The sequence below is a fragment of the Sturnira hondurensis genome, unplaced genomic scaffold (assembly GCF_014824575.4).
Source record: "Sturnira hondurensis isolate 20B ecotype Veracruz unplaced genomic scaffold, ASM1482457v3 Scaffold0008992, whole genome shotgun sequence".
Taxonomy (NCBI): Eukaryota; Metazoa; Chordata; class Mammalia; order Chiroptera; family Phyllostomidae; genus Sturnira; species Sturnira hondurensis.
Window position 1 is genome coordinate 5,703,072 of NW_028081623.1, and position 16,341 is coordinate 5,719,412.

A 16,341-nucleotide genomic window follows, 5' to 3' on the forward strand; every position below is an offset into this window, starting at 1 on the left:
ATATATCTCCCCAGGCAAGGAAAGCAAAAGGACCTGAATAGTCGCTTCTCCAAAGAGCACATAAGATGACCAATAGACATAAGAAAAGATGTTCATCATCACTAATCATTAGAGAAATGCAAATTAAAGCAATGAGATATCTTACACCTGTTAGAATGGCTATCAACAAACAACAAGTGCTGGTGGGGATGTGCAGAAAAGGGAACCATTTTGCACTGTTGGTAGGAATGCAGACTGGTGCAGCCACTGGGGAAAGCAAAATGGAGATACCTCAGAAAATTAAAAATGGATCTACCTTTTGATCCATCAATCCCACTTCTGGGAGTATATCTGAAGGAACTCAAAACAGTAATTTGCAAGAACATAAGTACCCCTATGTTCATTGCAGCATTATTTACAATTGCCAAGATATGGAAGCAGCCCCAGTGTCCATCAGTAGATGAGTAGTTAAAACAACTATGGGACATTTACACAATGGAATACTAATTGGCTGTAAAAAATTTTTTTGCCCATTGCAACAATATGAATGGACCTGAGACTATTATGCTAAGTAAAAGAAGCCAGTCAGAGAAAAACAAATGCTTTCACTCATATGTGGAATCTAATGAATGAACTGAACTAACAAGGAAAATTGGGAAAGACTCTTATGGAGAGCAGGATTATAACTAGTGGGAGTGGAAAGTAGGAGGTGGAGGGATTAAGGAAAAAAGAAAAAGGACTCATGGACACAGACAACAGTGTGGTGATTGTTGGGGGAGGGGAGTACAAGGGCACCAAATGACAATGGAAAAAAAATACAGTAAGGATTAAATTAAAAGATAAACATCAAAAAAAGGCCTTGTAGGTCTATTTAAAATTTTAACATCTAAATTCAATAAGGAGCCCTGGCTGGTGTGGCTCAGTGGATTGAGCATAGGACTGAAAGCAAAAGGTCACCGCTTCAATTCCCAGTCTAGAGCACATGCCTGGGTTGCAGGCCAGGTTCTCCAGGGCCGGGTGTATGAGAGGCAACCACACATTGATATTTCTCTCCCTCTCTTTGTCCCTCCTTTCCCTCTGTCTAAAAATAAATAAAATCTTTAAAAAATAAAAATAAATTTAATAAGGAATAAAAGTATTTAATCAAATGTCAAGGTCAGGGATAAAGACTAAGATTTCTAAATTCAAGTAAAATACATTTAAAGGGGAGTAAAGATAGATATAATCTATGCTGATTGGTATTTGCTTTACTTAACTTTGTGAATGGTATGTATACTAGAAATTTATGTTTCTAAACCAGAGAAGATTTAGATTTCTGGATATATGATAGACTAAACTAAATACTCCCTTCCTGTTAAAAAGAATGTTAACTAGGATGTTAAAAATAATTCATTTTTAATTCTTAGCTCATCTCCAAAAACTGGTACCCAGAAATACTGAGAGCAAATCCAAAGTGGAAGGGAATATTGTTATTATGGTAGTCCTCCGGAGTAGCAGAAACCATTTCCAGATTATGAGCTTCTTACACTTAAATGGGAGCAGTTAAAATGGCATTGGCTCACCTAAAGTGAGGAACTAAAATCAAATGTCTTTAGAGCCTGAGTCTCAAGCCATATAAAATAACTACCTTCGGGTCCTGTGTAGTAACAGGGAGCTAGCAGTCTCCTCAGAGGTTAACAAGGGAGAGAAGGTGGGGAAAAGAATAGGTTACCCCTAAGGAATTGGAGGATCTGCATTTAGGCTATCCTGCTTGGGAAAACTCTTCAAGAATCATTAAAATCCCTTGAGACTTCCAAAAAGAGCAGAAGTGAAACTACCCAAAAGGATGTTTCCTCAGCTAGGACAAACAGGACTCTCCACTGATGATGAGCTTACCATAAAGAGAATTATAAACTATATAATGTGTGGTAGTCAGGAGATACTGTATACAAAAGAATGAAAGTGTTACAGTAATCTTCACAATTCCAGGAACTGAAAATAAGACTAATCTGAAAGGCATTATTAATTAGCCCACTTAAAATAAAGACATGAGCCTGGCTGGTGTAGCTCAGTGGATTGAGCACGGGCCTGTGAATCAGACGTTTGTGGTTCGATTCCCAGGCAGGGCACACGCCTGGGTTGCAGGCCAGTTCCCTGCAGGGGCCAGTTCCCAGCAGGGGATGCACGAGAAGCAACCATACATTGATGTTTCTCTTCCTCTCTCCTTTCCTTCCCCTCTAAAAGATAAATAAATAAATATTTTTTAAAAAAATATAAATAAATAAAATAAAGGCCATGAAAGAAAAGTAGATACCATAATATGAAAGAGGCCAATATAATAGAAAATAGGAATAATTGAAGAGAAAAACTAAATAGAAATTGTGTTAGCGTATTCATTTAAATTATCAATTCGGTGGACAAGGCAAATAGTAGATTGGATACAACTGAAAAGAAGAATTAAATAACTGGAAGAATTAAATAACTGGAAAAATTAAATAACTGATTAAATCATTTAGCATGCAGCACAGAATAATTAAGAGATAGAAAATAGAAAAGAGCTGTTAACAAAGACATGGATGTTAGAGTGAAAATGTCCTCACCAGAATTCCAAAGGAAAGAATCTAAAGACTAATAAAATAGTAAAACCTCTAACAAAGTTGATCTAGAAAAAGAAAAAAAAAACAAATATCAGAAACAAGGGAGAACAGAACTACAGATACATATGAGATTTAAAAAAAAAGTAAATGCTGCACTTTTATATTAATATATTGAATCCAATAAACAAATTTCTAGGAAATATACTACTAAAATTTACTTAAGAGCAAATAAAATAGACTGATAGTGTTTAAATAAACTGGTAGTCAAAACATAGCCACAATAAATCATCATTCTACAGACCAATTTAGAGATAATCTTTACCATACTGATAAATACAGGCAAGTTTTATTTTACAGAAATTCGTTCAGAGAACGGAATGGAAAAATTCAGTTCCTCATGGGATGCTAAGTCTAATTTTACCAGCATCCCATGAGGGCACTATGAAAGGATCATAGCCCTATCTCTTTAACACAAATGCAAAAAGTTTATATAAATCATTAAACTGAATTGGACCATTTATTTAATTATTAAAAGTAGATACGTATCATGTTATCTGTTCTCTCCAAAGTAATCGTCTATATGTTCAGTAAAATTCTAGTCATTATGCCAAAAGACCTTGTCAGGGTTTTAAATTATATATTAAAAAGTAAAGGGCTAAGATTATCCAAGAAGAGAAAGAGGGTAGATTTATCAAGTATCAAAACTTAATATGTGGCAGTATAAAATGGTATAAACTACTTTGGAAAACTGTAAGACAGTTACTTAAAAAATTAAACATACACCTACTTCGTGGCCTAGCAATTTCACTGCTACTATTTACCCAAGGGGTAAAAAGCAGGTCAACAAAAGATGTGTACAAGAGTGTTTTTTGTAGCTTTACCCTTAATATCCCTACACTGGAAACAGCCTAAACATCCATCAACAGAATAATGTACCTCCAGATTGCTGCCTTTTGTTCACAAAGTGAATGCTGTATCTCCAGTCCTCATGTCCATATTCCAGGCGAGAAGATGTGAGAAGCAAAGGGATTTTTCCTAGTGAAGCTTTCCATTTTTTTTTTTGTGGAAGGAGATGTCTCCCCAGGCTCTATGTTTATCTCATTGACCAGATCTGTGTCACGTGAACTCCAGCCTGCTACATTTTTTATCGATAGTTGGACACACGAAACAAAGTTGGAGTTGTGTTTGTAAGGAAGGAGAGAGGAAGGTGAAGGCAAGGAGGTGTCAGCTGTATCAGTAATGCTTTATTTTCTGATATAAGCAGATCTAAAGTACACAGCAAACTATTAACAGATTTGTTTAACTTAAGTGGTAATGACTTAGTCTATTTTATTTTATTCTGTATGTCTTAAACATCTCATATTTTAAAAAGAAAAATAGCACAAAATAATGGAACATAGTACTCAGAGTGTGCGTAGCAATGGTTTGATGCTGTTCTGGTCATTAGGAAACTGGATGTCAGAAGACAGTGCATGTGCCCTAAGTGTGTGAATAACGTTAAGTTTTCAAGGATAGAAAGAAGATAGGTGGAAGGTGAGACTCCACAGCTGGGAAGGTAGTCTAGGCAGAAGACCTTAGAAGATGGACATACTCAGAAATCATAAGTGTGAAAGTCAGAAAGGGGTGAAGACTACCTCCTTAAGCAAAATGCTACTGCATCTCACTTTCACTAATTAGTCTCTTACTAAATGCATTTGTGGGAAATACCGAGTATGAGCTTTTGAGTGTAAACTCAGTGTAAGCAACTGATTTCATGAATCACTGATACAGTTGCTATCAGGAATCCATTATGTTGACTAACATAATGCCATGTTGTGTATCTGGTACTGTAAAACAGAGCCTGTGTAGTAGTACGTGATTCTTGTACAAGTGTTTCACCACCTCTGATTTCCTCCAGATGACTACAGATGTTATAGAATAAATACTTTTTTCCTACAGATGATAATCTCTTTATATATATACCTGGTTGGCATCATATAAATGAAGTTAAAAGGTTTTCTTGTTTTTCTGATTTAAAGCCTGGGTAGGTTTTGATCAAATGAAGTAGAAAGTAACACACTCAGCTGTCTTTGTGTATTTTCTATTTTGCTGTCTGTGTGCCTCTTAATAATAAAGTTTTCCCTAGAAAATATGTTATACAGGCAAACAGATTATACCTACTTTAAAAATTGTAAAACTGGTGAGAAAATGGCTCCTTTTAGTTTGCGTATTTTGCTGTTTTTTGTTTTTTTAAGTTTGTAGATACTGTGGCTTCTCCAAGGGTGTCCAAACTTTTGGCATCTCTGCACTACACTAGAAATAAGAGTTGTCTTGGGCCACACACTAAATACAGTGTGACATGTAATCACAAGAAAATCACGTGATATTTTGAGTAAATTTACAATATTTTCTTGGGTCACATTCACAGCCATCCTGGGTGGCATGCAGCCGGAGGGCCGTAGGTTGGACACCCTTGTTTCATGCAATAGACCTAAAACACCCACTGAGGGTCAGAGCTAGCTCTTTTGGAAACATTTCACCAAAGAGACTATGATTGTTAGTATTTCTCTTAAATTTTTATTTTGGTATCAGAGGCTAAGGAAATTTATATTGTTTGCTTACAAATTTTATTGATGTTTACTGACATGAATATTTTTTAGATATCTTTCTTACTGTATTTGTTATTTTTTCTTGCTTCTGTATGCTTTATGATGTCAGAGTTTTAATATCTTTTTAAATGAATTAGAAAAATTCTATGTCTAATAGCATGTTAAAAGTAAAACTTCATACACAGTGCCTCAATTAATGTAGAAATAGTACTGCTATTAGTTATTTCCTGCTCACCAATACTAGACATGGTGACTATAAAACTTTAATCTGGACATCAGGTTTGTGTTCATGAATATTAGCCTTCATATCATTAGGGGGGAGCCCTCTGGCTTCATTCACCCAAAGCCAGTGCTCTTTGTGATTTGGGAGGAGCACCTGTTACTGCAGGTGATGGAGGATGCAGTTCCAAGTTGGCCACTTTCTCACTTCCCTTCCTCGGTGACCTGAAAACATAAAGCAAAATGCAGTGATGCGAGCTAGGCTGCAGTGAGGTGGCAGTGTCATCATGGGGTTTCCGTGGCAGTTACATGGAGTTGCACAGAAGCACATTGGGACACTGCAGGCAGTGCATGAGACCCGCTCAGCCCTTTAGTCCTCAAGTATTTCCCTCTTTGAAAAGCAGCGAGTTTTGGTTAAAAAAATGTCATCTGGCTTAAGCACTCCTCACACAGCATCTCTCAATTTCTAATAAAATACCAAAGAAAACTCAGAAAAGGGTGTGAACTCACACTGCGGCCAGTGGAATGGGTTTCAAAGGTAAGGTGACTTGCTGCTTACCTGCCTAAAAGCAGGTGGGCAGTATTGTTTCCCCAGCTCTGCAACATGAAGTTGGTATCAATAAAAAAATAGGAGTTTGACCTCTGCTGTCTGCATCCTGACTTCAGAGGGTGCTGAAGTGTTAGCTCACATCACTCTCCAGGCAGAGAGAGGGGAAATAAATAAGTCTCTGGAGTAATAAACATGCATGAAGAAACAAAGTACAGTACTGTAATGTAGAGTAAGAAAATGAATCTTGTGACAGAATATGTAATATCTGTGGTCTTTTTTCACTTGTCATACACTTCAGACTCATTAAATTTGGGGGTTGATGTAGTCAGTTACATTTACACACCACATTAATTGCTAAATGGTTTGGGTCAGATTTGCAGGTAACGGAACAGTTTGCACCCTGGAGGAAGCTTACGACAGAAATTATGTTTGTTTAATTTATTGCACCATGCCTTATGCCTAATATATGATAGAAATCCAGTACAGTAAAGCATTTGTGCAGTAAATAGGTGACTTTATGAAATAAATTACTTTCGAATTACAGGTTTTCCATCCTGGGCAAAGATCTGGGGTTTGGAATGAGCAGGTCACATAGGGGCCAAACTGCCCCAGAGAATCTGTATTAGAAAGACCTATAAGGCAACAATAGGGGTAGTTAATAGAGGGCCTTCTGTGTCAGACTTTGAAATTGGAATTTTTCTTACAAGCACTGCAGGAACCACAGTATGTTGCTAAGAAAAATTGCAGCGTCATACCCAAATGGAAGCTAACAGGTGGGTCTGACTGTGGTTTGGAGGAGGAGGGTGCTGTGGGCAGGAGCCAGGATGGGTCTGTTTGAAATATTTTAAGGACACCAGTTTTTTGAGGCCCCAGTGAGAGGGTCCCTCCCCCAGGTACTTGAATTTTTTTAAGATGGCTTTTCTTTTACAATGTGTGCATTAGATTCTGCTTCGTGAAGGCTGCAAGAAGATTCTCGTAGCTGACTCTCTGTCTTTACTGAAGAAAATGCATCGTACTCAAATGAAAGGCATTGTGGTTGATGGTGAGTAAAATTGCAATAATCATATGGAACTGTATGTGTAGCTTTCAGAGGAGACAGAGAAATAGAAACCAGAAACATTGTATAATCTCAAGTGTATTTGTTTCCTTGCAGAGGAGAACATTTGTGAATCGTGTCTTTCCCCTATTCTTCCATCAGGTAAGATGGTTGGGAGGGGCAGAAATCCCCCAATATTTGTTAATGGTGAGTGAAATTTTAATAAAATTATAAAACTTTCAGAATAACCCAGTTTAGAGAATAATTTCAGCCCACATCTCCACTCAGTTGCCTGCTGATAGTGCCAATCTTTAGAGCTAAGGATCTTAAATTTTGGAGTAAGTCAGCATCACCTGGCAGGTTTGTTAAAGCCCAGAATGCTGGTCCCACTCATGGAGGTTACAATTCAGTATTTCCAGGTTAGGGCATGAGAATTTGCATTTCTAACAAGTTCCCAAGCGATGTTGATGCTACTGGTTCAGGGACCATTCTTTGCAAAGCACTGCTATAGAGTAAAACAAAATAAAATGAAAACTTACCATGAATGAGTTTATTTTCCAAGGTTGAAGAACGATGTGTGTATGTGGGAAATTTTTTTATAAGGCTTTCCCTTTTTTAAAGCTTTTTCTCTCCTATGTGGCGTTGGCATCCGAATTACCTCACATGTCAATGGAAACATAATTACACATGCCCCCCTCCATCTAATTGGAATGGAGACTTCTTAAGAAACATAAGCATTTGTTTATAATTCTTGGTTTGTTTATCTTCATGTATAATCAAATAATCTTACTTTGGATCCTGTGACATGAGAAGAGGAAAAATCTGTAATTTGAAAGTAGAAATTAAAGAACATTGTCAGGATACTAAAAAAACCTTTCTTGTTATTTAATATAAATTTGTCTTAGAGAAATACTAAATGATCTAGTTTATATAGCATTTACTTAGCTTTAAGGGATTGTTTAATAGGTCAGGAGCATGAAAAGTTTTTCCACTTAGGGCCTTTTCTAGAAGAAATAAATAGGTTTGGATTGTAACTGTTTATGCTACAAAGTGCTGTGGGCACAGGGAAAGAAGTGAGCTTCCATAGTGTTTTAGGCAGTGTTTTAACAGAAAGAGACTGTATACACTGGCACTGTACAGTTAGATTAAATTCCTGCAGAAATGCAGTACAATGCAAGGTTATAGCCTAGGGTTTAACCAAGCTCCGCCCTGAAATCAGAAGATGGTCTTGACAAAGATAGTAAGTGAACTGGCAGAAAGCATTTTTATAAAGCTACAAAACTGACCTCACTATGTGGTGTGTAACAATTCTATGTACTAGCAGGGTTCAGGAGAAGGGAATGCACAAACATGTACTGGCTCTAATATGGTTAATATGGTTAAATTTGCTTATGGAACTGTCTCCAGTTTGTAGTTGTAGTAAATGGCATAAAAGCTAAGCAAGTAACCTGTGACTCACATGCAACATGAAGAGAATACCTATTTTTCATTTGGCCACCATCCCAACTCAGGAATGCATTTATAAATAAGCAGTCCTCCTAAGGTAGTTCTTTTAATTGCAGCTGGACTTTCATTAAGACTGGTTGGACTGCTGAACACACAATACAGTGTACAGATGATGTATTATGGAATTGTACACTTGAAACCTATATAATTTTATTAACCAGTGTCACTGCAGTAAATTCAAATTAATTTCATAAAAAGTATGCTAACAAATGGGAAAAAAAGACTGGTTTAAGATATAGATCCAAGATGGCAGCAGTGGTGGAACACTGAACTCACCTCCTCCTATGAGCAAACTGAAATATACACGCACATAGAGAGCAGTTACTCCTGAGAGACAACTGAATGCTGAATGAAGAGCATCTGACCAACAAACTAGAAAAGGGGACCAAATAGAGAAAGCTGGGAAACCACAGGAGCTCTCCAGCAGCTATGGAAAATGTCTGGGCCAGGGGACCAGTGAGCACCATTGCCTACATTCCACGCTACCCCCCACCCCACAGCTCCATTGGGTGGCCAGGAGCTATATCCAGGTGCCCTGGCCAAATTGCAAGGTCACTACACTGTGTTCCCTGACACATCACTTGAGCTTGTTCAACTCCAGACAGAGTTGCTTGGCCTGGCCTCCCTACCTAGAGCTGCTCTGTCACTATAGACAAGGGCCCTGGACACCACAGCTCCCCTCTCCGCTGCAGCTGGCCTGCCCAAACCACCCAGCAGGCTCATGCTGCAGAGAGGAACTTCTATACAAGGTCACTGTTTTCAAGACTGGGAGAGATTGATGCTTTGTCTTAATTTATATAACAAACACAGAAAGTCAAACTAAATGAAAAAATCAGAAGAATATCTCTCAGATGAAGGAATAAGAAAAAACAGAAAAAAATGCTAAGGATATGGAGACAAGTTATTTGCCTAGTAAGTAATTCAAATAATCAATGATAAGGATGCTCACCAAACTTGAGAGTGAAATAGAGGAATTTAGGGAGAACTTCAACAAAAATTTAGAAAGTATAATAAAGAACCAGGTAGAACTGAAGAACTCAATAACTAAAATGAAAAATGCATCAAAAATAGATTAGCTTATACAGAAGAATGAATCAGTGACTTGGAAGACAGACTAGTGGAAATCAATCAGAACAGTAAAAAGAAAAAAATATTTAAAAAAAACAAAGATAGTTTAAAGGACCCCTGGGATAACTTCAAACACACAAACATTTGTATTTATAGAGGTCCCAGAAAGAAAAGGAACATAAACTTTATTTAAAGAAATAACAGCTGAAAACTTTTCTGACCTGCAAAAAGAAGTACACATCCAGGTTCAGGAAGCACAGAGAATTCCAAATAAGATAAACCCAAACATACCCACACCAATACATATATTAATTATATTGGCAAAGTTAAGTATAAAGTGACAGTCTTGAAAAAAAAGAAACAACTTATACAAAGGAAACCCCAAAAGGCTGATTTCTCAGCCTCAACTTTCCAGACCAGGAGGGAGTGGCAGGAAATATTTAAAGTGCTGAAAGAAAGGAACCTGCAACCTAGAATAATTTACTCACCGAGGTAATTCAGAATTGAAGGTAAGAAAAGAGTTTCCCTGACAAACATAAAATACAGGAGCTCATCACCATTAAACCAGTCCTACGAGAAATGCTGTAGGATCTTTAAGTAAAAACGAAAGACACTAACCAGAAATAAGAAAATATGAGAAAAGAAAAATATCACAGGTAAAGCCAAATAGTTAATAAATATAGCAAATCGGACATTTAAAAAGCTACTGCCTTTTGGTCAAAATAAAATAAAAGTACCAAACTCAACTCAAACTACAATAAGTAGTTAAAAGATACATAGCACTAAAACATCTAAAATGTGACATCAAAAACTTAAAGCATGGAGAGGGGAGTACAAATATACTCCTTTTAGAGCATATTCAAACTTAAACACCTATCAGCTTAAAATAAACTGCTATAGATGTAGAATGATATACATAAACCTTATGGTAACCACAAACCAAAAACCTACAAAACACACACAAAGGATAAAGAGAACAGAACTGAACAAAAAACTAAATAAAATCAGCAAGCCACAAGAGAAAAGAATAAGAGAAGAAAAGGAAAGAACAAAACTATAAAACAACCAAAAACAAATTACAAAATGGGAATAAGCACATACTTATCATAATTAATTTAAACTCAAAATGTAGTAAATGCTCCGATAAAGAGAGAGTGGTGCTGTGTCTGGTGTGGCTCAGTGGGTTAAGCATTGGTCTGTGAACAGAAAGGTCATCAGTTCAATCCCCATTCAGGGCACATGCCTGTGTTGTGGGCCAGGTCACCAGATGGCAGCATGCAAGAGGCAACAAGTCAATGTTTCCCTCTCTTTCTCCATCCTTCCCCTCTCTCTAAAAAATAAATAAATAAAATTAAAATACTTTTTAAAAAGACATAGAGTGGCTGAATGGTTAAAAATCATGACTCACCTATATACTGCCTACAGGAGCCTTCAAATCAAATGGCACACAGACTGAAAGTTAAGGGATGGTAAAAGATACTTCATGCAAATAGAAATGAAAAGATAGCTGGGGTAGCAATTCTCATCAGACTAAATAGACTTTAAAACAGAATATGTAACAAAAAGGCAAAGACATACATAATTATAAAATGGTCAATCAAGAAAAAGTATGTAACAATCACAAATATTTGTGACCCAACATTGGAGCAACTACATATATGAAGCAAAAGTTAATGGACAGGTAAAAGGAAAAATCCAGTAATAGAAAGGGACTTTAATATCCAACATTCATCAATGGATAGATCATTCAGACAAAATTAATAAGGAAATAATGGCTTTAAGTATCACATTAGACCAGGTCAACTTAATAGATATTTATAGAACATTTCATCCAAAAACCTCAGAATAGAATACACAATTTTTCAAGTGCAGATGGATCCTTCTGCAAAATAGATCATATATTAGGCCATATAACAAGCCTCAGTAAATTCAAGGAGATTAAAACCATTATCAAGCATCTTTTCCAGCTGCAATGACTTGACAGTAGAAATCAACTATGGAAAGAAAACTGCGGGGTGGGGGGGAAACACAAATACAGAAAACTAAAGAACATGAAAACTAAACAGCCAGTAAATCAAAGAAGTCAAATAGGTATTCAAAAACTACCTTGACACAAATGAAGATAAAAACACAACTTTTCTAAACACACTTTATGGAATGCAACAAAAACAGTTCTAAGTTGGATGTTCATAGCTCTACAGGCCTACAACAGGAAACAAGAAAAATTCCAAATAAACCATCTAACTCCATGTATGGGAACTGGAGGGTGGGGGGAGAACAAATAAAACCCAAAGTAAACAGTAGGAGGGAAATAATTAAGATTGGAATGGAAATAAAATAGATATTTAAAAAACAATAGAAAAGTTCAATGAAACTAAGAGTTGGTTATTTGAAAAGATAAACAAAATTAAACCTTTAACCAAGCTCATCAAGAATAAAAGAGAGGCCAAATAAATAAAATCTTAAATGAAAGAGAAGTTAACAACTGACACCCCAAAAGTACAAAAAGTCATTAAACAATACTTTGAAATGTTATATGCCAACAAACTTGACATATAATGGGTAAATTTCTTATTAGACAGGAAGAAATAACAAATCTAAACAGACCAGGTACTAGTAATGAAATTGAGCAAATAATCAAAAACTCCCAACAAATAAAAGTCCTGGACCAGATGGCTTCACAGGGGAATTCTACCACACATTTAAAGAAGAATTAATACCTATTCTAAAAATTACAGTACAAGAAACACTTCCAAACTCAACCAGACAAAGACATTACAAAAAAAGGAAAATTAGAGGCCAATATGCTTGATGAACATAAATGCAGAAATTTTCAACAAAATACTAGTTGGGATGAAGTGTACATTAAGAGGATTATACCCCATGACCAAGTAAGATTATTCCAAGGATGCAAAGAGGCTTCATTATTTGTAAATCAATCAACATGATACACCCCACTAACAAAATGAAAGATAGAAATGATAGGATCATCTCAGTAGAGGCAGAAAAAGGATTTGAGAAACTTTAACATCCTTTTCAGATAAAATCTCCTCTCAACAAAGTGGGTATAGAAAGAACATACTTTTAAAGACTATATATGACAAACCCACAGCTAATATTGTACTCAATGGTGAAAAGCTGAAAGCCTTTCCTTTAAGGTCAGAAATAAGACAAGGATGCCCACTATCACCACTTCTATGCATCATAGCACTGGAAGTCCTAGCCAGAACAATCAGACAGGAAAAAGAAATGAAGGCATCGAACTCAGAGAGGAGGAAATAAAATGCTCATTATTTGCAGATAACGTGATACTTTACATAGAAAACCCTAAAGACTCCACCAAGAAACTATTATAATTAATAAGTGAATTCAGTAAAATTTCAGGATATAAAAATCATTATGCAGGATTTTTATGTTTCATTAACCAATAATGGATGATCAGAAGGAGAAATTAAGAAAGTCCTATTTACAATTACATTAAAAAAATTTCTCAGAATAAATTTAACCAAAGAGGTGAAAGACCTGTCCTGAGAGAACTGTGAGGTATTAAAAGAAATTGAAGAAGATAACAAATAAATGGAAGGATATACCACATTCGTGGATTGGAAAGATTAATAATCGTAAAGTGTCTTTACTACTATATTAAGTCATTTATGGAGGCACTACAATCTTTATTAAAAATACCAGTGGTATTATTCTTAGAACAACTAATCAAAAATGTGTATGAAACCACAAAAGACCCCCTCCTTGAAAAGGAACAAAGGGAAAGGTGACATGCTTCCAGATTTCACACTTCTACAGAACTAAAATGATCAAAGCAGTGCATACTGTCATAAAAACAGACATGCAGGTCAATGGAATAAAATAGCCCAGAAATAAACTCTTGCTTAAATGATCAATTAATCTATGACAAAGGAAGCAAAAATATACAATACAGTAAAAACAGTCTCATTAAGTAAACGGTGTTGGGAAAACTGGACATATACATGCAAAAAAAAATGAAATGGGGGCACTTTCTAAATTAGATCATATATAAAAATAAACTCCAAATTGATTAAAGATTTAAGTTTAAGACCTGAAACTCCTAGAAGAAAACATACACAATAAACTCTTTGGTGTTGCTCTTAGCAGTATCTTTTGGGATGTGTACAACAACAAAAGTTAACAAGTGGGACTACATCAAAGTGAAAACTTTTTGCACTGTGAAGGAAATCATAAACAAAATAAAAAGACAACCTACTGAATGGGTGAAGATATTTACAAATGATACATCCAATAAGAGTTTACTATCCAAAATGTATAAGGTACTTACACAATTTAACACTAAGAAAACCAAACAGTCTGATTAAAAAATAGTCAGAGAACCTGTTGATACATTTCTCTCAGGAGGACATATACAGGTGTCCAACAGAAATATGGAAAGATGCTCAACATCACTAATCATAAGGGAAATATAAATTAAAACCACAATGAGATATCACCTCACATATGTCAGAATGGCTATCATCAAATAATCAATGAATAACAAGTTTTGGCCAGGATGTGGAAAAAAGGGAACCCTTGTGTACTGTTGGGATTATAAATTGGTGCAGTCACTGTGGTAAAAAATTATGGATATTTCTTGGAAAAAATTAAAAATAGAGTTCCTGAATGACCCAGCAATTCCACTACTCGTTATTGATCTGAAAGAAACATGAATTCAAAAAGACATATGTACTCCTTATGTTCATTGCAGCATTATTTACAATAGCAAAGATATAGGAGCTGTCTAGGTATCCATCAATAAATAGATAAATGGATAAAGATGTGGTATATCCAGTGGCATATTATTCAGCCATAACCCCACCCCCAAATCTTTCCATTTGCAACACTATGGATGTACCTAGAGGGTATTATATTATGCTAAGTGAAGTAAGAAGGAAAAAGGAAAATATCATACAATTTCACTTATATGTGGAATCTTTAAAAAAACAAATAAGCAAAACAGATCTAACAGAAAAAAAACTGACGGTTGCCAAAGGGAAAGGGTATGAGAGGATAGGGAAAATAAAAGACTGGTTTTATAAGTTTCTGATCTGCTTGTTACATTGAGGCCTTCTCTCTTTTCTGTCCTCTGCCCCCAGACGCAGCTAAGCCCTTCAGCGTGGTGGTCTTCCATTGCCGGCATATGTTCCACAAGGAGTGCCTGCCTGTGCCCAGCATGGTGAGTTGGCAGCTAGCCACCATCAACTAAAGAGAAATTGATGCAGTCAATTTCATAGATGTGCTCAAAATTGTAGCCTGTCATCCTATGGCTCTGCGGGTTCTCAAAATTATAATATAGTTTTATACCATATTAGGAAAATTAATTCATCTAATTCTCAAATGTAAAAATGTTTAATATATTATACTAAGCATTATAAAATGATACTCATTTAAGTGAATTTGTTCAGGTAAAATTGATGACTGTTGAGCTATGGAGACATGAAATACAATAAGAACCATTTTATGTTTTGTACAGCTCTCTCAACCTGATTTCTGGATCATGACCCTGCTCTTTTTCAGTGTCACCTTCCTCTGTCACATTCAACTTGTCTTTCTGTAGGGTGTCCTTTGAATAATAGCTATTTTAGATGGAATCCTATGTGAACCAGCAATAATGTCAAGGAAAAGAAATGACATTTCATAGCATCCTCCCTGTCCCCTGACTGATGCTCCCATAATATTTCTGAATATGAAAGTAGAAACAAAAGTTTTTTTTTTAATCTGTGTTTTTAAATTACATTTTAGACCTCTCCTGCCCAGTTCTGCAACATCTGCAGCGCTAAGCACCGTGGACCAGGAAGTGCCATTTTGGAAATGAAAAAATAGCTCTGTTCCATTGTCAGTCTTTTCCTGGCCGCTCTTGAAGATAGTGTTTACAACAACAGAAGGATTTGCTCAGTTTTGTATGTTTATGTTATGCTCAAAAAAACTTGTCATCTTCACCTGTCTACTGGAGTTTTCTCTTTGCGGTTGATAAAAATATTAGGTTTTTCCCCATCCATGCCTGAAATAGTTGGATTCACAGTCAATATTTCATCATTTATTTGTTTAGCTCACTCTTTATTGAGGAATGGAAACATCAGTTTGGAAGTTAGAGAGGAATTTTTAGATCATAGTAAAAGTGTCTGTTCCTAAAGTGGACTCTGGAGGGTCGTCCCCAGCTGTCTAAGCATCGCCCATGGTGCTGTCCAGCCAGCTCTTGCTGCGTTGGACCCTGGTCTGTATGCCGTGCAGTTCTTGCATTCTGAGTTTGGCTTTTTGTGATGTCATCAGCTGTTGTTATTATGTTAATAGGTGTTTAATGAAACATTGTGCACACTGTCACTTATTCAGTGACATCTGGGTGACATGAGCATGCTTATATCATGCAGTTTCATGTTGACTGATCACATGTTCTGTGTGTCCGCAATAACTAGCAGTGGCCCTGGCAGGCACTCAGCATTTGTTGACTGAATAAATGTTAGCTCTCCCCACATGGAAGACTCTTGTTTATTGTGTTGAACAGCTTCAGTCAGGAATTCTGGCACCCTCTTAAGGAACAGAGCAGACTCCCAGCAACCTGGAGTGTGATGGGTTGTGGTTCCATTTCACCCACCTGAAGGAAATGAGTAATACTGTAGAATCTGACGGATTCTCAGGAGAAATGGGACTGTCTGATGCCAGAGGATGAGCTTAATGATGTTTTTCTTCTCAGGTGCTTTCTCTGCCCTTGTATAACTTAGCATAGGAAAGAGGGAGAGAATGAAAACTTGTGACTGTTTTCTTGTTATTAGCTTCATCTATACTGGGATATAT

General features: G+C 36.3%; 1 protein-coding gene across 2 annotated transcripts in view; it reads left to right on the plus strand.

The window, feature by feature from the left end:
- VPS41 (VPS41 subunit of HOPS complex) overlaps positions 1 to 16,019 on the plus strand; it is a 212,469-nt gene extending 196,450 nt beyond the window's left edge. For both annotated transcript variants that reach the window (XM_037056531.1, XM_037056532.1), the window contains 4 exons: positions 6,855 to 6,954; positions 7,066 to 7,110; positions 14,646 to 14,725; positions 15,292 to 16,019. In XM_037056531.1, the coding sequence (XP_036912426.1) occupies positions 6,855 to 6,954; positions 7,066 to 7,110; positions 14,646 to 14,725; positions 15,292 to 15,372 (306 nt within the window). In that variant the 3' untranslated portion in view covers positions 15,373 to 16,019. The remainder of the gene's footprint in view (positions 1 to 6,854; positions 6,955 to 7,065; positions 7,111 to 14,645; positions 14,726 to 15,291) is intronic.
- The last annotated feature ends 322 nt before the right edge of the window (positions 16,020 to 16,341 follow it).